At 40.3% G+C, this 26,365-nt stretch overlaps 1 protein-coding gene across 1 annotated transcript in view; it reads left to right on the top strand.

Annotated features, from left to right (window-relative positions):
* The window catches only part of VAV1 (vav guanine nucleotide exchange factor 1), a 33,173-nt gene that overhangs the window by 818 nt on the left and 5,990 nt on the right, over nucleotides 1–26,365 (top strand). Inside the window, exons 2-18 of the mRNA XM_042447650.1 lie at nucleotides 1,593–1,695; nucleotides 1,909–2,012; nucleotides 4,480–4,579; nucleotides 7,428–7,523; nucleotides 8,093–8,161; nucleotides 8,944–9,030; nucleotides 11,625–11,710; nucleotides 13,860–13,992; nucleotides 14,375–14,484; nucleotides 15,664–15,765; nucleotides 16,047–16,144; nucleotides 17,476–17,510; nucleotides 19,614–19,659; nucleotides 20,348–20,484; nucleotides 22,909–22,974; nucleotides 23,882–23,913; nucleotides 25,079–25,195. Of these exons, the coding sequence (XP_042303584.1) occupies nucleotides 1,593–1,695; nucleotides 1,909–2,012; nucleotides 4,480–4,579; nucleotides 7,428–7,523; nucleotides 8,093–8,161; nucleotides 8,944–9,030; nucleotides 11,625–11,710; nucleotides 13,860–13,992; nucleotides 14,375–14,484; nucleotides 15,664–15,765; nucleotides 16,047–16,144; nucleotides 17,476–17,510; nucleotides 19,614–19,659; nucleotides 20,348–20,484; nucleotides 22,909–22,974; nucleotides 23,882–23,913; nucleotides 25,079–25,195 (1,521 nt within the window). The remainder of the gene's footprint in view (nucleotides 1–1,592; nucleotides 1,696–1,908; nucleotides 2,013–4,479; nucleotides 4,580–7,427; nucleotides 7,524–8,092; nucleotides 8,162–8,943; nucleotides 9,031–11,624; nucleotides 11,711–13,859; nucleotides 13,993–14,374; nucleotides 14,485–15,663; nucleotides 15,766–16,046; nucleotides 16,145–17,475; nucleotides 17,511–19,613; nucleotides 19,660–20,347; nucleotides 20,485–22,908; nucleotides 22,975–23,881; nucleotides 23,914–25,078; nucleotides 25,196–26,365) is intronic.

Here is a 26,365-nt window from a genome sequence, read left to right as displayed (position 1 = left end):
CTGGGCTCCATTTTTGCCCAAGGCCTGGCTGGGGCCTGGGAGACAGCATCCCCCAAGCCCCAGAGAAGCCTTGGAGGACTCTGCTGCCGCGGAGCCGCCTCCAGGGCCTCGCTGGAGCCTGGGAGACAGTGTCTCCCAAGCCCCAGAGAAGCCTTGGAGGACACCGCTGCCGCGGAGCCGCCTCCAGGGCCTTGCTGGAGCCTGGGAGACAGCGTCTCCCAAGCCCCAGAGAAGCCTTGGAGGACTCCGCTGCCGCGGAGCCGCCTCCAAGGCCTTGCTGGAGCCTGGGAGACAGCGTCTCCCAAGCCCCAGAGAAGCCTTGGAGGACTCCGCTGCCGCGGAGCCGCCTCCAAGGCCTCGCTGGGGGGGCATCCCGGGGGTGGGGCCAAACAGGGGCAGGATCATGTGGACCCGCACCAAACTGGGAAAGTCCCGCCCCCAGGCGGGATATGGCAAGCCTACATAGCACTGAGCCATGGCCGAGCACTGAGTCATGTCAAACTACATTATTTCTGCAGTACAGATGTAGTCCAAGTGATATATGTGGGCTTTGTGTACCACCAGCTTTGTAGCACCCTGTATTCACCACACTTGCTATGTGGAACACTGGGAGATTTACATGGATTGGCTTACAAGTGTTATGTGGCTAACAAGATTAAAGTATTCAGAATTTGAGGAAGGAAAGGATATTTTTTGCACTATAGCTTCCAGAATCCCCTATAGTAACCTTCCAGCTCTGCATTAGTCATCTTGGTCCTGTAAAAATGCCAAGATACTTCCCTAAACCGTTTGTTGTTTCTGCACGAGCTTTCTTTTTTTTTTTTAAATTAATCTTTATTAATAGTTTCAACATATAAAAAGTGTACATAAAATTAAACAGCGGATTCCAGTCCAAAAAGTTTCATATGTTTCCATAAATTAGTCCAAAAAAAAGACAAATCTGCACGAGCTTTCAACAGGGAGTAAAATATACTCGGGCAGTCTGTCTCGGGCCTTTGATGATTGATATTTCTAATACAGAGATAGAAGGTGTTAGGTCCTACACAAGAATATGCCCTTACCCCATAGCTACATACCTCATTGGGAGTCCCTGTATAACAACAGTAGTTTTGATTTGGTTCTCAAGTTGACTTACCTTGTGGAATAGAGAGAAGACTCCTTCACATTTGAGAGCATGTATTAATATTCTTCCTGTGTCTGGCTCTGCCATGTTCCTCCCTAACATTATTGGTAATTCCCTTAACATTGTGTGTTTATATCCTTTTATTGTTATCTCCCACTCTGTTTTAGCCAGTTTTATTTTAGACTATTTTATTTTGTATCCCATGTTATTAAGTTTGCTTTTATTTAGTCTGTATTTGTTTTAACCCCCTATATGAGTTTTAAGTGTGATCCAGTTCTATCTCTGTATGTATGTGGATATTTTGATATTTTTTAATCTTGTTTTTTATCTTGTATTTTATATATTGTATTTTGTAACTGTATTTTGTATTCCATTGATAAGGTCAGCTGACTAATCAATAAACTTGTTATTGTTATATTCTTTGTCAACTCAATATGCATAATTTGCCTTGAATTTTGCTTGCCATTAGCTTGTTTCAACTCGGTTGTGTTTCCCTCCCTCAGCATTTTTTTAAACCACTGCAGCTGTTTTTGCAACCTCAGGACTTGGAGAATATTTTTATTAACATTGAGGTAAGATGATTGTATGTTTCTGGTGATATTGGTTTTAAGAAGCTTTCTGTCTGGGCCCATTGTTATTTGTAACAATTCTTTCAATTCTTGGAGTATAAAAGGAGTTGTAAAGTAAAAGGTCCAGTGGTACAGGATGTGGGAGACACATCAAATATTAATTGTGTATTAATTATAAGAATGGCATTCTTACATTCTGTTTTAATTCCCCCTCAGGAACTTCTAAAGGTTCATCGCTGCTTTCTAGGAGATCTGAAGAATGCTTTGTCTTTTAGCAACTCCCAGAACCTCTACCAAGTGTTCATCCGGTACAAACAAAGGTGAGTCTGTATCCCAAAAGGACAGCATACATCCAACAATAAGGTGCTCCCGGTCAAAGCAATTTCCGGATGCTTCTGTGTTCAGTGTGATGTGAGTTTTTTAGAATTATGGTCCAAACCTGTCATTCTTCCCTTGTAATCCTTTCTCTGATTAGCCTCTCTACTTTGGGCTGCAAAGAAAAGGTGTGCTGTTTTGTTTTGTTTTTCCAAGGCCACTTCTTCACTATGCCCCAGTGTCAAAATTAATTGAGTATCCTTATTTCCTATTATTCTTTTGGGTACAAAATACTGAGAGCTGGTTATTATAGGTGTTGTGAAGTAGGATTCAAATCTTAGCCATGAGCTCATTGCATTACATAAGAAACTAATCTCTTCTCAATTTGTCTTAAGGAGAAACAAATGCTGACTTACATTGCATTAGGGATGTGGGCAGCTCTAGGCCTCCAGAGGTCTTTTAACCTATGGCTCTCATCAGCCTTAGCCAGCATAGCCAAAGGTCAAGGATTATGCGAGTTGCAGTCCAAAAACATTTGAAGAGCCATACTTGCCAGTCTTTGCAAGCATCACTGAAATAATGTGTACAAAATCCACCAGAAAAAAATTAAAATGTTATATAAAGCCTGAGCATGATAATGGTGATGATTACGTTGACAGTTTTGTAATTTATTAAGAAGACCATTTCATGCACACTGTTTTTACATGGGGCTTTATCTCCATTACAGAGTATGCACTTTTTCAAAAATAATACATTCTGTAGTTTGCAAATGTCGTGCTTGTGTTTATTCTGCTGTGAGAAAGTGAAGTTACACTACCAGCGATAGCTGCTGGCTTCTGTATCAGTGGGATGGTGAAATTTCTCTGGGCTTTAGACATCTAACGTACAGAACACTATTCTCAAAAGAGATTCAGTCCCTTGGATAGTGCCTTTAAATTTCAGCCAATACCCAATGGTAAAGTAAATATGACTAGAAAGACAATGATTTCGAATATCTTTTGTAAATAGGTATGTATGTATGTTGTTATTAGATTGTAATGTAATGTAAATTTGGAACATTGTTCTTTATTTGTCTGTTTGTTTGTTTGTTTGTTTGTTTTCTCTCTTTTTTTCTCTTTTATACACTTTTGGTTTTATATATATAGTTCAGCCTACGACCTGAAGTAGATTTATCATCCCTACTGACATGGAAGTCAATAGCCACCTCTACATAATATTCTATAAGGGACGGATAGACAAGTTCTAATGGGTCGTGGGCTATGCCAGGTTCTGTAAACAAAACAAATAAAACATTCTGAAGTAATCAGAAATTCCTGATTTCTTTTTTAGCTTTGGGGGAAGAGGTTGGTTTAAAAGCTGGGCCCTGGGACTGCATTTTTCCTCCCCTCTTGTTGTTGATAATGGTTTCAACTTATGGTGGCCCTATGAATGAGAAATATCCACATCACCTTGTTATCAACAATCTTGTTCAGGTATTGCAAACTCAGGGCTGCAGCTTTCTTGGTTGCTTATCCATAAGTAATCTGGTCTTCCTCTTTTCCTACTGCTTTCCACTTTACCAAGCATTATCATATTTTCTAATGAGTCGTGTCATCTCACGATATGGTCAAAGTATGACAGCTTCTGTTTGGTCATGTTGACTTCCAGGGAGAGTTCAGGCCTGGTTTGCTCTAGAATCCACATTTTGGCAATCCAGATTATCCATAGAACTCTCCTCTAGCATCCTATTTCATAGAATCATAGAATATAGAGTTAGAAGAGACCACAAGGGCCTTCTAATCCAGTCCCATATTGCCATGCAAGAATACACAATCAAAGTGCTCCCAACAGATGGCCATCTAGCCTCTGTTTAAAAACCTCCAAAGCAGACTCCACCACTCTCTGAGGCAGCATATTGCATTGTCAAACAAATGAGCTGCTTCTCTTCATGTCAGCTTGCTTCACTGTCCAGTTTTCACACTCATACACAGAAATCTGAAATATTGTGAAATATTGTGGCATGGACAATCTTGACTTTAGAATTCAATTATTACCTCTTCTTCTAGATGTAGTATTATAACATAGGCACAGTCCTCCACAGTTATCTAAAGTCTGAAGAATGTCATTGATACTAAGCATTCTTTTCCAGGCTCTCTTTTCCGTAGTGTGGTTTAAAATATCTATGAAATCGTGGTCTCTGCCCAGCATTTATCCTAACATCAATACTGTATATTGATGCTGATTAACAGCCCAGTGACAAGGAGAGGACATTCTCCACATGCTCAAAAGTGGCCTTCTAATTGCTTTTCATATTCTAGGCCAAGCCCTGATGTAGAAATTCAATACATTTTCATCGAAGACAGAAGGTATATCAATTGTGACAACACATGTGGTACACAACCCAGCTCCTTAGTGACCATAGTTCAAGCCACAGTGTTTGTCCACAGGTAGCTGGGCCTTCATTCAAACCAACTTCTTATCTTTCATCTGTAGGTTCTTACTATACGGACGATACTGTAGCCAGGTAGAAGCAGCCACTAAATACCTAGACCAGATGTCCAATACCAGTGTGGATGTGCGCATGAAACTGGAGGTGAGCACTGCTCTTCATTGTCATTCATGTGCTGGACTCCCATCATACAATGACAAACTGCTGAACTTTCTTCTTTACATTTTTCATTGTAGGTGTTTGTTCTCATTATAATCCAGTATCCATGTTATGACAATGTAATCTATTTTAAAAAACAAATTATTAATTAAATTATTTATTTAAATACTTAAGCTTTATTAACTGCCTCGTATTGAGCAACATGCATGCCATAATTATGCAGTGGAATGACATTAAAATACAATAATGTAAATTATGCTAGTTTGCAACTACAATCATAATAAAACACAGTCATTACTGTGCAATGTTAGATACATTAAAACCTATTTATTAAAACTGGATTGGGCTAAAGGCAAACACATTTTATGATTACAGTACAACACCTCACTTAAACCACATAATTTACTAGGATTTTAAAAAATAGTAATTATAGCACAGTATTCAAATAGAGTACTAGAAAACATTTGTTGCAATTCACTGTTTATTTAACTGAAAGGAAGCTTTTCTATGATCAGTGAAATGACTCTAAAATAAATGTCATTTATTATCCATGATTGTTCCAGCTAATCTGTTTTCTTGCTAAAAATTAAAAATGGTCTTCAGCCCTGTGGTTGAAATACCCACAGGTTTGTGATTTTTAGAAACATAGTCAGTTTTCTGTCTCAGACAACTGGGCAAACAATACACATTTATGGAAAACGTCTATTGTTAGCAATCTTTCCCAAAGATAATTAACATTTATTACGCAAAGTAGTGGCTAGAGCTAAGGTAGATGGACATCAGAAAACATTACAGGAGCTATTGCACTGCCCTTGTTTAAATAGAGTCTGGACAATTGCTCTTTTGGAAAAAATTAACAAGCTAAAGAACAGAAAGGAATTGATAACTTTTATTAAAATTGGTTATCTTTCTTTTTATTTATAAATTCTAATCCTTTTTCATGTGTTCCTCCTGAGAAACAATCAAGATTCAGGAAAGGGGTTGGTTGATGATGATATAATTCTTATATCCATGAAGAAAAAGATACAAGAATACAATTAAATAGGCACAAGACTTACCTTGTTGATTTAATTAAGACTTCGGCATGATAATATCTCAGTTTCCTAATGCACTGTAGTGAGTGTTTGAATATTGGGTTTGTTATGTATATTGATTGTCTGAATATTGGTTTTGTTATGTATATTTTGACATATTTTCTTTTTGTATATATGAATTTGTATATGGCAACACCTGCCATAATCTTGCTCCAGGGTGCTGTGGGAAATTTTAAATGGCCACCATTCAGGGAAAGGCTAGGACAGGCTTCATTTTAGTGAGTGCCATTGGAGCATATTGGTTCATTCAACTGTCAAAGATGTTGGCTGTTAATGCTGACCCAGCTGTGTGTATATGCCTTCAAGTCACTTGTCAATGTATGGCAACCTCATGAGTTTCCTAGGGTTTTCTTAAGCCAAGAAAACTCAGGCTGTTTTTGCCAGTTCCTGCCTTTGAAATAGAGCCTACAGCACCTGGTATTCCTTGATGGTCTCCCATCCAAGTATTAATCAGGGCTGACCCTACTTAGCTTCCAAGATCAGATAGGATCTGGTGTCTTCAAGGTATATGAATGAATGAATGAATGAATGAATGAATGTATTTAACTACTGTTATTCTAAAGAATAAAAGCCAAACAAGTTAGGCAAAACTCAAACAAATCATGACTCTGCTGCAAGTGTATGGTTTTGTGTTAAGTTATTCATGGCTGTATCACATCAGGCTCTTCTCCCACTCAGTGGCATCACCAGGGTTGGCGTCAACTGGTGCAGTAATCCATGGTGCTACCCCCCATTGACCTTTTCCCATACCACACCATACAGAATCCTTAGCAATGTTTTTTGTACTAACATTACGCAGAAATCATAATCCCCGTACGTCACTGAATCTAACGGTAATACGTGTGACATAAAACAACTAGTAAAATCAAAATTATACCTTTAAATTACAATACCGTATGCACAGCCTCAATGCATTTATGTGTACATGGTTTCATGTGGTTGAAGTGAAAAATTAGTAAATGGTGATGTTTTTAAAGAAAATTTTAAAAGAATAAAAAATTTAAACTAAATTAAAATTTAAAAAACAACAACACCTTGGGGCCTCTCCTTTCTCCTCCCACTGAGCCTCACCTCACTGATGCCACCTCTTCAGCATTTAGATGGGACACAGGCAAATGCCACAGCCTGTTTCTGCCAAAAAGCAGGCATTTGAAGAGCAATGGTGTCATCCTTGCTTAGGATGTCACCTGGTGCGGCCATGCCACTGCTCCCACTAAAGTACTGTTGCTTCTAAAAATGCTGTGCAACCAGGATTCCTGTCTTTCCTATTACATCTGGAACCTTTCCAGGACTGCAGCCTTCATTTGCTCTAATAAAGGTTTATCACACACTGGACCTGGGCTTGCCCATCCAGTTCTTGCTCCAAGAAATTATCCCTGCCCCTTTGGCACATACATATGTGCACACACATAGAGAGATGCCCTCCCCCCCCCCCAAATGAAATCACTCTTACAATTTTTTTATTAATTAAAAATGCTTTCAAAATGGTCTCCCACTGGGAAAACAACAGAAGAGGAACAACATCATGTGATAAGCTCTAACTGAAGATCCCATGATCCTGCTGTAATTGTACTTTACCTACCTTATCTGATAAAGCCCTTAGCCTTTTCTCTGTGCTGAAGATTATTTGGGAGCTAGCAGAAGCTTATCCACATGATTATATTACTTTAGAGCTATGCTGACAATGGCATTATGGTTCTAGTACTCTTCACAATCCTGCCCAAATTTCTGCTTTTCAGGAATGTTCTCAACGTGCCAATAATGGCCGCTTCAGCTTACGGGACCTCCTCATGGTACCCATGCAACGGGTACTAAAATACCACCTGCTTCTACAGGTAACAACTACTGTCTGTCAAATTATGCCACACCATAGAGGGAGAAAGGTGAGATGAAGAAAATTGAAGGTTGATATGACAATATGGGGTATGATCCTCTTCTGCGAGGTGCCTCTTCATTTTAATTGCATTTGTGCTGGATAAATTTATGATAGATTGAACCTTGTAGATAATGCCTTTTCTTCGTGTCTCTAGATCAAGAGATGCATGGGGCCTAGTGAGTGAATGAAAGCAAAGGAGAAAGTGGGAGCCAAGAACCCATGCTTTAGCTCAGAGCCAGCTTCCTTATTTCTTGGGTAGCTGGGTTCCCCCCCCCCTACAAGGGGCTTCTTGTGTGGAACAAAACTTCCAGGAATGCCTCAACTTCCTTGTTCTGATATAATAAATATTCTGTGCAGACCTCAATAGGTTTTATTTTACTGACAAAACACCAAAAGGGGGTTTGGTCTTAGCTCTCACTGTTGCTGCTGACACATGAGTATTACTATACACATTGAAGGAAATTCTAGTTACTTTATTCCTTATATAACATGAATCTAAGAGCTTTTTTTCTCCTTTCTCCATGCCAGGAGCTGACCAAATATACAGTGGAACCAACCGAAAAGGAGAACCTGAGGCAAGCCCTAGATGATATGCGGGTGAGACACATATCCAGGACCAAGTAACACAGTCTAAAAGGAAGAGCTTGGAAGCTTAGGATTTCTGGGACACAGTGCAAAGGGGAGGATATAAATATTTGTAGGAATGGTATAGTCCATGAGTCACATCCAGCCTTTTGTGGGGCTTGCCTAAGACCAATATCAATGAGTGATAAAGGGCCTGTACAGACAGGCCAAAGTAAAACTGCTTTGGGTCACTTTGGAGGTATGATGTTTAAATGACACATGCATCTTAAGAGGCCAGAAGCTGCGCCAAAGCTGCGCTCCAGTTCTTAGGCCTGAGGCACGGCTTTGGCGTGGCTTCTGGCCTCTTAGGACTCATGCATCATTTAAACAGCATACCTCCAAAGTGACCCAAAGCAGATTTATTTTGGTCTGTCTGTATGGGTTATTAGTTAAAAGAATATAGGGGTCATTATTCTTCTAAAAGACAAGGTGTACCTCTAAACACCGGGTTTTGGACTTTAAAAAAATCCCATTATTGGAAAATTGGAAATGACTGAATGCGTAGGTATGATGAGGGCGAAGAATGATAGGACTGTGTGGATGCAAATCTTCCACAGTTGCCCACCTCTGATACTGATATAGTCATCAAGATTGTCTAAGGATACTTGCTTGTGCACCTGATGTTTGGCTGGGGCATTGTTGGGGCAAAGATTCTGTCTCATGATTTTAAACATATCTCTTTGGTAACTACACCCAGAAGTTTCCAGATCTTCTTTGAATAAAGACCATTCTATTTTTTTTTTCTCCTGGTCTAGGACCTGGCTCAGTGTGTAAATGAGGTCAAAAGAGACAACGAAACACTGAAACAAATCACTAATTTCCAGCTGTCTATAGAGAACCTGGTGAGTGTCACTGCAACACATTTTGATGGGTTTGGAGTCTGAACATTTCTGAAACAATTGCAGAGGAATACTATTAGACATGAATTATCCCAAGTGCGGAGGAAGCTATGCAACTGTCACCAGAATTGCTGCTACCTTTGGCAGTAAAAATTCCACAATTTCTCACCCAGCATGTGAGGTATAATGTCCTCAATCCAAAACAGGAAAATATGTGGCACAGGAAATCCCCAGAATGAAATCAAAAAGGGGGAAGGCACATGACTGTGCAGTATTCCTTGAAGCGTTGCCAAAATCCTTCTCTTCTCCTTTCCCTAAATCACTAGCACTGCTACTATTTTGATGTCTTGCCTTCCCACACAACTCGCCACAGCAATCAGAATTAAATATCCCACCTTTCTCCCAATATAGGGACTCAAGGCGGCAAACATCATATTTAAAATAATGCAATTTAAAAACTGTACAGCATTAAAATGTACTGCCACTACCTATAGTTATCCTTGTCCTCATTTTTGACATGTTTTCTTCACTCAGAGATTGTAAAACATTTGGGACTACAGCTCTCAGGATTCCCCAAGCAGCATGGTCTTGCTCAGTAGGAATTTTTGATGGGTGTAGTCAAAAAACATAACTTTTCAAAGTTCTGGCTCCACTTTCCCAGTGAACTATTCATTCCTTTCATTCCCAGCACTGGTTTAGTCCTTCATTCACATTCTTATGCAGTACGTACAATGGGCCATTGGTATCCACTGGAGTTTGGTTCTAGGACCCCCACATGGATACCAAAATCTATGAATGTTCAAGTCACATTATATACAATGAAATAGTAAAATCACCATGTATGGATATGAGAGCTGGATTGTGAAGAAAGCTGATAGAAAGAATATTCTAAGAAACTCATTTGAGATGTGGTGTTGGAGAAGAGTGCTACTGTGGATGGCCAAAAAGACAAATTTAGAACAAATCAAGCCTGAATTCTCCCTGGAAGCCAAGATGACTAAATTGAGACTGTTGTACTTTGGCCACATTATGAGAAAGCATGAATCACTAGGGAAAAAAACCACAATAATGGTAGGAAATGTAGAGGGAAGTAGAAAGAGAAGAAGACCACATGTTAGATGGCTGGACTCAATCAAAGAGGCCATGAGCTTGAGCCTTCAGGACCTGAACGGAGCAGTGGAGGACAGGGAGCCTTGGTTGACTTGAGGGCAGTTAACGATAGTAAAATAGAGTCCCTTATATAAAATGGCAAAATCAAGGTTTGCTTTTTGGAATTTACATCTTTTTAGACTATTTCCAAGCTGTGGGTGGTTGAATCCATGGGTAAAGAATAAGTGGTGGACCGGCTGTTTGTTTTTACTAACACATCAAATAATCTCTTGTGGGGAAAAGAAGATTTGCATTGGAAAGTATTATGGTACAAATGTTGCACCCCCTGCAACTCCTACTAACAGTATGATGGTGATCCAGATTGAGATGCCCATGTTTGGAGGCAGAGCAAATCAAACAAAATAGATACATCGTGTATCTTTGTTGTAATGTGTATTGTTTTTCTTTATTCTTTTCAATACCCATGCTTTTAATTGACTTTAATTTTTATCAATCAATGAATTACACTTTTAACTTTTGTCTGACATAAATGTTTAGCTGTAGTTTATTTTAACTGTTGTGGGGAAATGTGGCAGCATGTTTAACAGTAACTGTAAATTGTAAGCTGCATGGATTCTTTGTTGTTTGTTGTTGTGTGCCTTGAAGTAGTTTCTGACTTATAACAACCCTAAGGAGACCCTGACAAAGGGTTTTTTGAGGCTGAGAGTGTATGACTTGCCCAAGCTCACCCAGTGGGCTTTCATGGCCAAGCAGGGATTCAAACCTTGGTCTCCAGAGTCACTGTCCAATACTCAAACTACTACATCATGCTGGCTCCATCCTGAATTTTTGGACCAGGAAAAAAAGGCAGGAAATAAATAAATAAAATCATAGTTATTTTGGAGTTTCATCTGCTAATTAAAAAATTGTTGATATCGTTATTCACTGCCCTTGAACCGGACTCATGGCAACCTTGTGAATGAAACATCTCCAAGATCCCCTGTTCCCCACTGCTCTGCTCAACACCTGCAGGTTCAAGTGACTTCCTTGATTAAGTGTAACCATTTGGCATGTGGTTTTCCATTCTTTCTATTGCCTTCCACCTTTCCTAGCCTTATTGCCTTTTCCAGTGAGTCATGTCTTCTCATGATGTGGCCAAAGTAAGACAGCCTCAATATAGTTGTTCTGGCTTCCAGGGAGAGTTCAGGCCTCATCTGTTCTAGGATCCATTTATTTGTCTTTTGACTATCCATGGTATCCTCAGCACTCTTCTCCTGCACCACAACTCCAATGAGTTGATTTTCTTTCTATCTGCTTTTTTCACTGTTGAGCTCTCATATCCATACATGGGAAATACCATGGCTTGGATGATCCTGACCTTTATGTTCAGTTTTATTTCTTTGTAATTTAGGATCTAGTCTATTTCTTTCATACAAAATGGGTTAATCCTATATAACCGTATTCCACATGCAAGTGGGTGTAAGGAACATGGTTTCTCTTCTCCTTAGACACAATCCCTGGCTCACTTTGGGAGGCCGAAGATTGACGGGGAGCTCAAGATCATCAGTGGAGAGAAGCGTTCCAAAATAGACAGGTGACTGATCATGTGTAAATATATTGTATAATAGTTTTCAAAGAAATAGCCATGTTTTGTCTCTTACAGCATAAAAAAGGAGGAAGGGAAGTGGAGAAATGTGCCAGCATGTTTAACACTAACTGTAGTACTCAGTGCTGTATCTGAAGAAGTGGGTTTATATCCACGAAAACTCATGCTAAAATGAAAACCAGTTAGTCTTAAAGGTGCTGTCACATTTCTTCCCCCCACTCTGCCTCCTTTTTATTGTATCAATAGAAATTAATATAGGAAAAGCCAGCCGTCAAGAGCCAGACAGGAACCAGACTCTTGAGAGCTGTTGGAAATTCTGCTTCATGGGTGAACTGAAGATTCAAAAGGATACAGCCAGTGAGACAAAACCCAGATTTACTCGGAAGGCATGTTCATGTATGGTACCAAGGATATTGGAAAGCCAAAATTTTGCAAATTGACAAGGGACAAAACAGTGTCTGCAAAATGGGAAAGGGTTTTAACAGATGGACATCAGCGGTCTAGTCAATTCAGCAAGAACAGGATTGCTCTTGAAATGTTTCCAGTTATTTGCTCCCAATGTATTGATATCCCAGTCCTGAACATTTGTGTCAGTGTGCTCCAGCAAGGTTTTTCCATATTAACATTTTCTGCCGTCCTCTGGAATTTCCATCCTTTCCCCTCCCACTTACTTTAATGCAATCTTGATATGATGCTGACAGATCGCTTCAGTCTGGTGTTTTCTGCATTGTTTCCTCACACATGATTTGTGGTGATTACTAGTCATGTCATTCAGCCTACTCACACCAATTTGCCAGAACCAGTTGTTAAAATGGTTAAAAGGAGGCAGTTGGAGAGACTAAAAGGAAAGCCAGGGTAGAGAAAAGAAGGAGAAAGAAAAGACAGAGCAGAAGAGGAGGATGAAGAGGCAAGAGGGTCAGGTCTCTTCCAACTCTATGATTCTATGAAAGGAGGAGAATCAGGGGCAGGAACCATTTGTTAATTATTTTAAATGACACCACTGGTGATTAATATTAATTGTTCATAATAAAATGCAGTTGCAGTACTAGCCTGTCCAATATGGATAGGTAAGGCACTACTGAGGCTTTAAGTGGCAACTTAATTAACAGTTTTTGGATAATAGGCTTTGTCTAAAAAATATCCGTATGATGTAATGTATATACTCAGCTATAGGTCACCCTCATGTATAAGTCAAGGGCAGGTTTTGGGGCCAAAATTATGGATTTTGATATGACCCATGGATAAATCAGGGGCAAAACATGGATACAAAGGATGTAAAGCAGCATGGCTACAAAGGATGTAAAGGATGAAGCAAAGGAAAACGATGCTAAAGACCTTTAAAATTTTTGACTGACATAACTGTTTGTCGTCACCTTAAAGGCTGGATGGATGAGATAGAGGGCGCTGATGCTTCTTTTTGGTGCTCCGAGAAGAGATTAAGCTCTCACCTTTCACCAGGGCATCGTTCCTTTTTTGATGAGAGTTAAAGTACAGTACTTATATTGACCCATGGATAAGTCAACCCAGTATCTTCTGTCCTGGTCTATTTCTTGTGAATTTCTGGGACTATAGTTTTTTGTGGGTTTTTCGGGCTATGTGGCCATGTTCTAGCAGAATTTCTTCCTGACGTTTTGTCAGCATCTGTGACTGGCATCTGAAGATGCCAGCCACAGATGCTGGCAAAATGTCAGGAAGAAATTCTGCTAGAACATGGCCACATAGCCTGAAAAACCCACAAAAAACTATGGATGCTGGCCATGGAAGCCTTCAAATTTCTGGGACTACTTGTGACTTTTTAAACCCAGGAGGGTGTTCTGTCTGGGGAATTTCCAGTTCAGGCAGAGGTAAATTCCCACATCTGTTTCCATTATCTTGGCTCCTTCTGTATTTCTGGATGTCCCCATTGATGACTTATATGATCTTTGCCATGGAATGTTTTGCTAATATGATATCTATTGGTCAAGTACCCATTTCTGTACAAATGTTACAAGTGAAATTTAGATGTGATAGCAATCAGTGAAGATATCGTAGATTCCAAGCTTTTAGGGCCCATTTCATCACAGAGAACATTTATAAAATGCATGTTTTTTTGTCTCTCAGTTTTACTGGAGTTTCTCAAGTTAAAAATCTCTCACAGGTATGGTTTCCTTCTGGATAAAGCTCTCCTCATCTGCAAGCGAAAAGGAGATTCCTATGAAATGAAGAAATTTGTGGATCTCTCCAACTACCAGGTTCGGGATGACTGTTGTGCAGAGAAGGACAACAAGAAGGTAATGTTTGTATAGACCCTTTTGGAGAGAAATGAAAGGAATGGGAGTCATAGGAACACCACATTGCCTATAGAAACAGTAGTGTGTTTTGCTTTAATTCAAAGAGATCATCCCTTTGCCCATCCCCAACTCTCTTCTTCCAATTCGCATGGCACTATGCAAAGGGGACTGTGAATATAAGAGGGGCACAGATCAAAAAGTACCAAAAAGTTTTCCAATGTGAAGTTGAAGGCTTTCATGGCCAGCATCCGTAGTTTTTTGTGGGTTTTTTGGGCTATGTGGCCACAGATCCTGGCGAAACGTCAGGAATAAACTCTTCAAGTACCAAACAGTATTTAATTTTAATATGCCATCATCCCCTGCCCTACTTTTTTCTTGTCAGTGGGCTCACATGTTTGTCCTAATTGAACTTAATGGACCCTCGGGCTTTGAACTGTACTTCAAGACACGGGAGCTGAAAAAGAAGTGGATGGAACAATTTGAAATGGCTCTGTAAGTCTCTTGGACTCCTTAACTTTTGTATTCCTTCCTTTGTCATCCATAGCATTCTATCTGTTGAGAATCAGTCTTTCCCAGCAAAAAATCTTTATTGTCACTGTTGGTTCAGTGTTAGCAGCCAGATTTCATGGAGTGGAGTAAAAACACCTCATGATGATTGGACAAATGTCATTGAAATTTAGTTTTCGCAAAGAACTTTTTCTCTTTTTCCTTTATATAAACATTCTGTTTGCTTCAGCCTGGTTACACTTCTGGGCCCAAATGTGCCTGGAAACACAGCTACTTCATAATGTTATTCTGAGGTTCCTTAGGGTGTATTGCCTCATTCCCACTTACAAATAAATCTGTGTGTGATCCAAACTGATGGATTGATTCAACAGCGGAGCGTGGTTCATACTACACTTGCCCCGGTTGCATTTTTCCCTGTAAAATAACCCACTTGTGGTTCACATTCACGAATGAATCGATTCAAAATGGATCTGCTCCAGCCGGTTGAAGGGCAAATTTAAATCTGATACTGATCTGCATCTTGCGCAAAATCTATTTATTGGGAAAGACAGCGTCAAAAAATCAGCGTCAAAAAGACGTGGGTTAAATGGGTTTAGTACATGGCCTCCCTCTCTGAATCGCTTCACCGATTTGGTTCAAGTGGGAACCAGGATGATTTGAACTGGTTCAAATCAATTTGCGATCCAGTTTAAAAGGTAATGGGAATCAGGCCTATGTGGAGGTGGCTGTTTCCATTCATCACAAGTCTATAAAATTTGGGAAACTGTCTTTTTACTCATTATTTTCTATTCCTGTTACCTGTTGTGTTAAGAAGGTCATTCTGCCAAGTACTGTACTTTGTTCTGTTCTTTTTTAGTTTCTGAAATGCAAACAAGTGCTTTTCTTAATTTGGACAGAAAATGGCAGTTGGGTAACATTGTGGGAAATCTCAGCTTTTACTGTGAATAAATGTACACCAAACTGGAGTATGGATAACAACTTCTTGTGGGGTACATAAACAAATAAGAAGGAAAATAAAATAGGAAAGTTACTATGAGAGAACCAAACCATTAATCCATTTAAGGGGGCTCAATTATATCTATTGCAAGGCAGGTAGAAGAGCCTTACCTTTTAGTTGCTGTTTGTGAAACTTAGTGACTGCCTGTTTTTCACTCCCTGTTGCAGGTCCAATATCTGTCCTGAAAATGCTAAGGCAAATAGACACGAATTTCACATGTACTCCTTTGAGGAGACCACCTCTTGCAAAGCTTGTCAGATGTTGTTGAGGTATGTATGCTACCATCCTCTGCCCAAGCTCTGGGGTAGGACAAAAATGTGCATAATACAGCTGCTAGTTCTACATGGCTCCACTTTTAGGACTGAAGTGGAATGTGACTCGAACGGTTAATGCAGGAAAGCCTTGATGCCAAGCATGATTGGTAATCACATCTTCTAAGCTTTAGTGTGCAGAAGAAGGTAGTCCTGTAAGGCAGTCAAGCAAGATTTCACTTGATATTGAGGAGTCAAAAATATGAGGTTCTTTCCCTCTTCCTCCCATCTGGCCACAGAGGAACCTTCTATCAGGGCTATCGTTGCAGCAAATGTCGAACACCTGCTCACAAGGAGTGTCTGGGTCGAGTGTCACCCTGTGGGAAGTCCAGCACAGGTAAGTTTTGGAGTGGTATCTTGAGCATAGGGAGGCTCTGTGGCTGTGTTTTGACCTTGTGCAGCTGTGTCCAGCATCCTGAAAACAGATTCTCTTTGGCAGGAGTAGGGACATTTTTTTCTGTACGACTCTCATAGGGGAAGGTATGGAAGCTTGGCCACCCGAAATGTCCCTCTAGAGTAGGACTAGACTAGCTGTGCATGTATTCACATTTCTCTCTCTCCTTCATCTATCTCTGGTGGAGGATGTGTCGTGTGTTTAGTAATGTATTTACAAATATAACATCTCACATACTTTTCATTCAACTTTGCTGACTACTCTCTTTAAGCCCAGGTCAATATTTCTGGCTATGAGAGAATATGAGCACCAGTAGGCACTAGTGGACAATGAGGTTCAGATCCCAGCTCTGTTAGAAATGTTCTGTGTGGTTTTGGACAAGTTGCTATCTTTTAGTAGAGTGGTTCTCAAATTGTGAGGTGGGACCCACAGTGGGAGCATGAAAGTTGCTCAAAGGAAGTGTGAGACTTGGAAGTCCTGATCTTTCCTCCTCCTCTGCTTCCCAAAAATGTTCTGTCCTGGAGTGGAAGTAAAAGGCAGGGAGGGTACTTGGAGGTTCTGCCTGAGGGAGGAGGAAGAGGAGAACTATTTTCTTAGGTGGCTCTGGGATCCTGATGGAGCAGTGGTTAAATGCCAGTACTACAGCCATTCACAGCCACAAGTTTGTGAGTTTGATCCCAGGCACGACTCCAGGGTTGACTCGGTCTTGCATTCTTCCGTAGGTTGCTAAAAAGAATACTCAGTTTGTTGGGGGCAATTAGCTTACACATTGTAAATGGCTTAGGGAGTGCTTAAGTGCATTGATAAGTGGTATAGAAATGTACTTGCTATTGCTATTATACGATGTTAAAATATGAATATACATTAATGTGTGAATGAAACCTATGTTCTTCAGTTTAGAGAACCAGCTTCTCAGTAGATGAATAGCAGAGGGAAACTCTGGGCTCCTCTCCAGTTTAGTGTGCCAATAAGCACTTTTATATAGTGGCATAAAATTTGGGTTTTGTGAAACAAAACAAGGGCAAAATTGTCAGATAGGTTTTATGGTGGTTCACACTTAACAGAGCTTTTGGAGTCTCTTTGCTGGGCTTTCTTGGCAAAACAAAGAAATGGCTCATGTTTTAACAAAGCTTCTAGGGATTGCCTGGCTGTATTCTTTCAGGAACCCTTTCCAGTGGTAGTATATCTCTATCCACTTCCTTTTAACATCTGTTTTCTCACCCACCCTCACTGTGCTTATTATAATGTTTCATGTTTTTATCTGTTTAATGCAGAGTCTGGATCTACCATGAAAAAGGTAAAACACAAAGTAAGAAAGAAAAAATGAATTTTATTTTGTGAAAAGATGATTGCTACATTTGAATGTAACAGTGGACAAAGAACAAAAACCACACTTTGACTCAGCCAAAACCTGGTTATATTATATATGTATTTCTTTTTAATAGTAAGATTGCATGGCATGGAAGGTGTGTTTCCTAAAAAGAATGGATGGCTAGTAGGGGAGTGCTTAGCCCCCTTTCCTCATTCTCACCTTCATTCTCTCTGCCCAGGTCTCCTACCCACAACCAGATTTATTCTCATTCCCAGAACCAAGTGGAGGGTAGGCCAGGGAACAAGTAATAGGAGAACTGGCAAGAGCTGGAAGAGTTGAGTACTCCTCACTGCAACTGCCTTTCTCTTCACATTACTGGGGGCGAAAAACAAACATGGGGTTGTAAATATAATTTCTCCCTTGTGATGCATGATTCTGTATCTGGAAAAAAAACAGCAGGTTGTGTGTACAGTGGGCCCTTGGTATTCCCTGGGATTTGGTCCCAGAACCATCTCTCTGGATACCAAAAAATATGGATGCTCAAGTCCTATTAAAAATGGTGTCCATTATATAAATGGTAAAATTAAGGTTTGCTTTTTGGAATTTATTTCTTTCTGGAATACTTTCAAGATGTGAATGTTTGAATCCATGATTAAAGAAGATGTGAATAAGAAGGGCTGACTGTACTTTAATGCATTTTTATAAGAGGTCTATATACTTGACAGCCAAAAGACACTAAAATTGCATGCAAACATGCAAAATAAATAATAACTTAAATAAGATTTAGACACTATTTTTCTTGATATGAGCTTCCTAGGATTATCCTGGGATTATGTTGCATGCCATACTTTGTAAAAATTACAGTTGTTTCTCTTTCCTTTCTCCTTGGTCCCCCATTTTAAAAATTTCATGTCCCTTTCATTTGTAAAACCTCTTGGTGCAGGGAGCTCTGCTAGTTTCTCAGCTAAAACAACAAAATCTTTATTATTTTATTTATATTTTTGTGGTCCTACCTCTCTTCCATCATATTTCCATGTCCTATTCAATAGCCTTTTCTATCCCAGTTCTACAGCCTGATTCTGCATCCTCAGTTTTACCTACTTCATATTGCCTTATTGCTTTCTGACAGTAGTTTCCCCTGTATGAATACCTTAGATAAAGATCCCCACCCAGCTGAAAAGTGATTTTTTTTACTTCAGCTTCTCTTTGGGAAGTGCTATGAATTAAACACTCTTCCTCATAATTGTGTATTCTTGCAAATGTTAAATGTCCTAAATCCAATTGTCACCACAACCTGAATATGGAATCAATGGCAAATAGTTGGCAATCTATGAAAGTGGGACTAACAACTGAATTTAGGCATATGGCACCTCTGCCTGTGAATAAGTTCTTGAAAAAGAACTCATAAGCCACCAGCAGCAGCTGGCTTTTTGCTTATATATATTTTGTATAATTTAGTGAAACACAATAATATACTGAGTTCAAAATGATATTTTGGCCTGTTACAGACTGCCAAAATAAAGCTTTGGCAGTCTGTAACAGGCCATTGTTTCTGAAACCTGGATTGTGACTAAAGTCTTTACACACTACACAGTCATAGTGCCATGAATCCACTTTACCTGCCATAATTCCTATGGAATACTGGTACAGTATTGGCACTTTAGGGAGGGACATTCTCAGCCACAGAGCTTTAGCACCTCACCAAACTACAAGTCCCAGGATTTCATAAGAGGCCGCCAAGGCAGTTAAAGTGGAATCATAGTTCTACAATTCTGTAGTGTAAAAGAGCCCCGGTTATCTATATTACAGAATCATAGAATCCTAGAGCTGGAAGAGACAATAAGGGCCATCCAGTCCAGTTCCTTGCCATGCAAGAAGACATCATCAAAGCACTCCCAACAGATGGCCATCCCACTTGTTTAGGAACCTCCAAAGAAAGAGACTCTACCACACTCTGGGATAGCCTAGTCTACTATCAAACAGTTCTTACTGTCAGGCAGTTCTTCCTACTTTTTAGGTGGGATATCTTTTCCTGTAGTTCTTCTTGCCTCTTACCCTATTCCTGTTATCCGAATCAAATTCTCTGTGTTTTCTGTATAGAACAAATCAAATCGACATTCAGCAGAGAGAGAGAAAATGGATCTGGGTGAGTTGCAGCTGGTACCTTACTATTAGATTTCCAGGATGATGCTGATGGTGACAGGTGGCTTCTGAATGCCATGGGCAAAAGGGGCCAAGAGTCATGGGAACTCCTAGTAGAAAATGAATAAACTTAGAAAAGGGAGCCAGGTAATGAACACATGTTCTTCATGCAGATCTGTCAGCTACAGCATGGAGCCATTTTAAGATATGTTCCCAAACCTCCTTGTTATGGTTTAGCTTTTGTCTTTGAAAAGGAAAATAAGGTTCCTGCTCTGTCATTGTCTCTATTGTTCACCCCATTGGTGGCATCTCTCCTTGTTTTGCTGACTGAATGGTAGCTCTCAGTTCTTGAAATTGAAATGGGAAACTGAAGGCCAAATTCAGGCAAGCTTCTTCTCATCCTTCCATCAGATCAGTAGCCTTCAGGTAGAGCTGCCACCGTTTCTGATGGAGGGAGGCTGGCAATAGCTTTCCAGAGCCAGCAGCAGGTTATCTAGGAAGGTCAGTACAACTCCTCATATGCAGAATATTGCCCATCTCTTGTCCATAGCACAGTGTGATCAAGACACAATAAGTCTGCCACTTTCAACATCTGCTTACTGTTGATTATATGTTTGACTTTATACTATGGCATTCAGGATAAGCAAGGACCTGGTTCATCTCAGTCTCAGCAACTCTTTTTTGCTTTTCAGGGCTGCCCAAGTTGGAAGTGTGCCAAGAATATTATGGTCTTCCTCCACCACCTGTGGCATTTGGTCCGCCACTGAGACTCAGTGTGGGGGATATTGTGGAGCTAAGCAAAGCTGAAGCAGAGCAGCTGTGGTGGCAGGTTGGTGTCATGCTGCCCAGGATTAGCCTTTTGACTTATGGAGTGGCATCAGGTCATGCAGATGATGCTATATCTTGAATGATGAACAGGCTGTGTGTGCTTTCATTGTGGATGTTCAACTGGAATAGAGTATATAAAGCAGTGCTTCTCAGACTTCTGATAGCTGACCCAGGGGTCTTGTCCCCCTGGAAAAAAATTAAAATGGGAGACAAACTTTATTTATTTCATACAGCCCAGTTGACACATCATGAAAGTAGATCTGCACCTTTACATGACATTAATTACATGAAGTGCAGGTTGAGGTAATGCTGAGTATCAGAGGTTACATGAGCAGAGGATGCACCCCATTTGGCTATCACTTTTACACCCAGATTCTGTTACCTAGGGCTAGGGGTCCCTTCCTCTAGAGGTTTAGCACTGTTAAGGGCCTTATAATGTCCTTTTCTCTAAACCAGGATTCAAATCCTGGCTCAGCCATGTAAACTCACTGGGTGACCTTGGGCAAGTAACACTCTCTCAGCCTCAAAAGATGGCAGTGACAAACTCCCTCTGATGAAATTTGCCAAGAAAACTTCATGATAGGTTTGTCTCAGGATCTTCATGAGTCAGAAATGACTTGAAGGCACACAATAACAACAACAAGACAACAACTACTAGGAAGCAATCAGCCCTCTATTCTTTGATGGCGAGTGATCAACATTAATCCCACTGGAACAATGTTTAAGACCCATGCAACAGGTTATTTGGAGTCCTTTGCCAATTTCTAGGGGAAATTTTGGCATTTCTGCAATGTTCTACCTAACATTTCCCTAGAAATAGACAAGGGACTCCATAAAGATGTTTGTCTCTTTTTAAAAGAACACTGGCAAAAGGCATACTCCTCCAATGGCTCTTAAGAGTGCTAAATTTGAAATTTCAGGGTGGAACTGGAATGCCCAGGCATAGTATCTTACCTCCGCTCACAGTGTGACATTATCCAAGGGCTGGCTGGCTGGCTGGCAACCTAGCCTTTTCTTTTATTTATTGGCAGCTTCTTGTGAGTTATTCTGTGGAGTGAATGAGATTATGACAAAATTACCATTTAATATACCCTTGCTCCAATATAAGATAATCCACTGGAATAGTTTCCCTATCATCCTTAGTTTTTTGTTCCTTTAAAAAAATACAGTGCTACCTCGGGTTACGAAATTAATTCGTTCCGCCGTTCCGTTCGTAACCCGATAATTTCGCAACCCGAAAAGGCTTTCCGTTAGCGCTGGAAAGCCGCTAGCCGCGCTTTGCGTTTGAATTTCGCGCCGAAATAAATTTCGTAACCCGAAAAAAATATCGTAACCCGGAACAGTTTTTTCCAATCTAACTTTTTCGTACCCCGGAAATTTCGTAACGCGATCATTTCGTATCCCGGGGCACCACTGTACTGTAGTGCAAACCAATCTGTCTTTTCACAGAATAAAGAGGCAGAAGCTGCGTTAAAATTGTTTCTGAGGACCAGTCTGCCCTCCATGTTCATGGGTTTTTCTCTTGTGAATTTGATGATTCACAATTTTTTAGCTGTTGCTTACCCAGCTTTACCTCCTTACTCATTCGTTCTCCTCTTCCCAATGGTGTCATTTGGAAGGTGCAGGGGGTGCAGACCATACCAGGTGACACCCTGGTCAGGTCCTTTTCCTGCTATGGCAAAGGGGTAAGCACACCTCTCATGGCTTTGCTGCCATCCAGCTCTCTCCCCAGGAAGGGATTTGAGGCCATGGTAAGGGCTGTGAAGGGGTGAGTGCACCTCTTGTGCCTTTGTTGCTACCTGGATTCCTTCCCAGGGAGGGACCTGAGATGACGGTGAGAGCTGTGGAGGGGTGAGCACACCCCTTGTGCCTTCATTGCTGCCCATCTTCCTTCCCAGGGAGGGATCTGAGGTGGAGGGGCAGGGCAGGCCACTACCCCCCTTGACAGGCCCCCTACACCAGGTATCACCAAACCTGGTGACACCACTGCCTCCTCCCCTTTTCTATGCTCCCTGTCCTGCCAACAATCCCAGCTCATCTGTCCATTTCCCACTTTAGCACCACAACACCTCAGCCAGATTTTCAAAGCCTCTCCACCCCTGAACACTGAAAAATGACTATATTCAGATTAGAATGCAATGTTTTCAGGAACCTTGATCTGTAAATGTGATAGATTTAGAATAAGGGAGGGTAATCCTCTGAGAATGCCATAGTTCCAGGGTAGTCTGTTGTCCCCTTTGCAGTTGCTATTTGCAGTTGCTAAAAGCTCATTTTGGCCCCATTGATTCATTGATCCATAGATCCATACTTGGCCATTTCTGGGAGAGTCATACTCTGTTTCAGAAATAAGATGCTGAGTTACACTGGAATCAGTCCTGTGTCCATTCTATCTGATGTAACCATTGCTTTATGCCTTGGGTTGTAGGGAAGGAACACATCTACCAACGAGGTTGGCTGGTTTCCTTGCAAGAAAGTGAAGCCTTATGTTTCTGTGAGTAACACTTCTCTGATGATAGTGGTGGGATTTATTTCTTTGTGCTTTGATTAATCAGAGGGTGCCTAAAACTGATGGTATGCTTTCCTGAGGCTTGGATAATCACACAGTGCGTTGGTTAATCACACAGATCTCAATAGATCCCCTGAATCAGAAGGATGCACTGGATCTCATGTAACCCATGGACAGCCCATTGCTGCTAACAGCCACTGGGTTTTGGGGGCTGCCACTGAATTTGCTGTCACCAGTGCAACTGTGGCCAGAATTCTGTAATTGTTTGAACTGGTAAAGCATCCACCTGCTCCTTGTCTAGAGAAGCAGGAAGAGGAACAGAAAGAAAATAAAGTTTCCCAGAGATAGAGTAGGATGTTGGCAAGGGATTATCCAAAGTAAGAAAAATTAAAGGCCCAGTTAAATAAATGTTGCAGTAGGGTTTTATCAGGGCTGTGTGGCACTGCTCATTTGGCAATGCAATTTTGGCTGCAATGCCACAAAATGGTGTAGACGCCCTATGGCCTTTATGTTGACTTGTGTCCTAAATGATGTATTTGCATCATGCTGTGCAGTAAGTTGCCCCTGATAATTTTATGGATGGATAAGAGATAAAGCCTTCTTGCTTAGATCTCAAAGAAAGGATCTTGCAAGTTCATGCTATACTCTGTATTTGGTAAAGTGGAAGAAAATCCAGCTTGAGGTTTATGCCAAAGACTGGAAAAAGATTATGCCTTTAGATTTAAATAGACTAACTTTCCACATCATTCTGTGACTGGAGGGCTTAATAGGTCACTACTGTCTACCTAGTCAGTGAAGGGTGGATTCCCCTGGACGATTCTGAAAAAAGGACTTTCTGCAGGAAATAAAAGTTTATGCCAAATGAAAATAAATATTCTCTTTTCTCTCCCAGACTCCTCCTCCAGATCTATCAGTTTATCTCTGGTATGTAATGCCACAGAATTAAACAATTTCAATGTTTTTATGTGTAGTTAATGTGTCTGGTTTTCCTAAGCGTTTGCTATAGGGCTTTCTCATACTGTCTCTTTGCTTTAAAGGCTTTCTTCACACTCCCATGTCTCAAGTTCAATGTTATAACACCAAACTGTTGCAGTAAACTTTTGCGGAAGATTAACCATTAATTAAGTTCCTTTATAAGAATATAAGTGTTTTGAATAAAGATCAGACACACGCACTCAACTTTGCTTCAAGCTATCATCAGGCTGAGAAAAACTAATCTTTCCACTGTTATGCTCATTCTGTCTCATTTTAGCACCAGATTGCAGATTGCTATCGTGCTTGCACGAAACTTTGTGTGTACTTTTGAAGACATAGTTAGAAATATGCATTTTTGTACGCATTTTTAAAATGCTGATATGTTTTGTTTGCACATTTTCAAATGTATGCATTTCCTTAAGCGCTTTCCCCCCACTGAAAGACAGCATTTTTATGGACATTTTTTAAGATGTGTGCATTACTCTTACGTTACAGAAAAATACAAAATTGTATTTGTTTATTTTTCTTGCGAACTGCATCACAAATGGTACAAAAGTATATACTAAGGCGGGATCTAAATATATGTTTTCTAATTTGTTTTTAAGTTCTGGGTGTGCAAATTCACACTGAAACAATATTTCGTCCATGTCTAGTCACTTAGGGTAGTAATACTGTAAACACTATGGAGTATAGAGACACCCAGCGGCTGAATGATGAATTACAATTAATAAACACCCCCTTCTTGCTCAGGTATAAACTGAAATATAAAATCAACACTCTTCCTTGCCCTCAACTAGAAAGAGTGTCTTAACACACTGACCAGATACCATTTGAGGGAGTGCTTTTAAAAAATCAAACAAAAAACATACTTTTGTACGAAACACCCATACAATGTTTTTTGTGTGGAAAACACTGTGCTTTGCACAAAGTATACTTTTTCTCCAAGTTTTATGCACAATCAGCTTTTCTTCCAAATAAACCCACACAAAACAAGAAAAGTAATTTTAAAATGTACACAAACTCTTGCCATCTCTCCTCGTGGGGAGAAAAATTTTGAAATTACATATTCTTGTGTGCTAGAATGAAATAAATGTAGATTTATACTCTCACACAGGTACGCAGGGCCCATGGAGCGGGCAGAAGCAGAACAAACCCTTTCCAGTCGTTCAGATGGGACTTACCTGGTGCGGCAGAGAATCAAGGATGCAACAGAATTTGCCATCAGCATCAAGTAATCCTTTTTATAACTCCAGAAAAACTTTTCACACTAGCAAGCCAGGTTGAAGGAGAAGTTTCTGGGGGATATCTATCTTTGGTATAATGAATGAAAGACAAAAGAAAGAAGCATTTAAATGTGGTAGAGTTGATGTGGATAGAAGGGAGTACACACACACACACTCTCTCTCTTTTCACATACACACACAAACACAAACAAGAACCCAAGCTGATGATCTTCTGCATGCTGTATGCATTATTCACTAACATCCAAATAAATCTGCACCAACACAAACACGCAGTGTCCTTCTTGCTAGATTCAGTGGTACAGATTTATTTGGATGTTAGTGAATAATGCATACAGCATGCTTTGCATGCAGAAGATTGTCAACTTCAGTTCTTGTCCTTTGAAACAGCATGGTTGGGAACGGCATTTCTCTGTCAGAGTTGTATGGATCTGAGTAAATAAATTTATTTATTTATTTATTTATTTATTTCATTTATATGCTCCCTTTCTCCCAGAAAGGGATCCAAGTTGGCTCAGTATAATAAGTTTGGTGGACCAATAGAACCAGTGGATCGTAGAAGCAAAGGAGACAGTGCACCAATGCAGCTGAAATACTTCAAAGCCAATGGCAAAGTACCTTGCTAGCCACATATCTATCAATTCAGGCAGAGGGGACAACTCATACAACCACCTGTCCAGGTCACTGCCAGGATGAGAATCAGAAGCAAGTACAGCTTCCATCTCCTATATACAGATATGCTGGATTCTTACTAAATAAACAGCTACTTTACAACTCCGCAGCTCCTCCGTTTAGAAACTTTGCTGTTTCTAAACAGGTGAGTTGAGTAGTTCCCCCTCTCTCACTGGGAAATGAGTCACAGCTCAAATGGTTTTATTATTTATGATTTAAAGGAGATTTATGATCTCCAAGGAGATCAAGGTGGGGACATGTAGCTGTCCTCCCCACTTTAGCCACAGAATAATCCTATAATACATCAGGCTGAGAGAAGATAACTGGCCCAAGGTTACCTCATGAGTTTTGTGGCTTAAAATGGAAGATTTCCATATCCCAATCGAACATTCATTTCTCTACACGACATTATACATATGAATGTTTGTAAATATGCATGTCTGAAATATATTTTGATATCTATTTGCTGAAAATATGACAGTAATACA

This window comes from Sceloporus undulatus, chromosome 2 (assembly GCF_019175285.1).
Source record: "Sceloporus undulatus isolate JIND9_A2432 ecotype Alabama chromosome 2, SceUnd_v1.1, whole genome shotgun sequence".
Lineage (NCBI taxonomy): Eukaryota > Metazoa > Chordata > Lepidosauria > Squamata > Phrynosomatidae > Sceloporus > Sceloporus undulatus.
The sequence above is the reverse complement of the archived record's forward strand: the minus strand, read 5'-3'. Positions and strand labels throughout refer to the sequence as shown.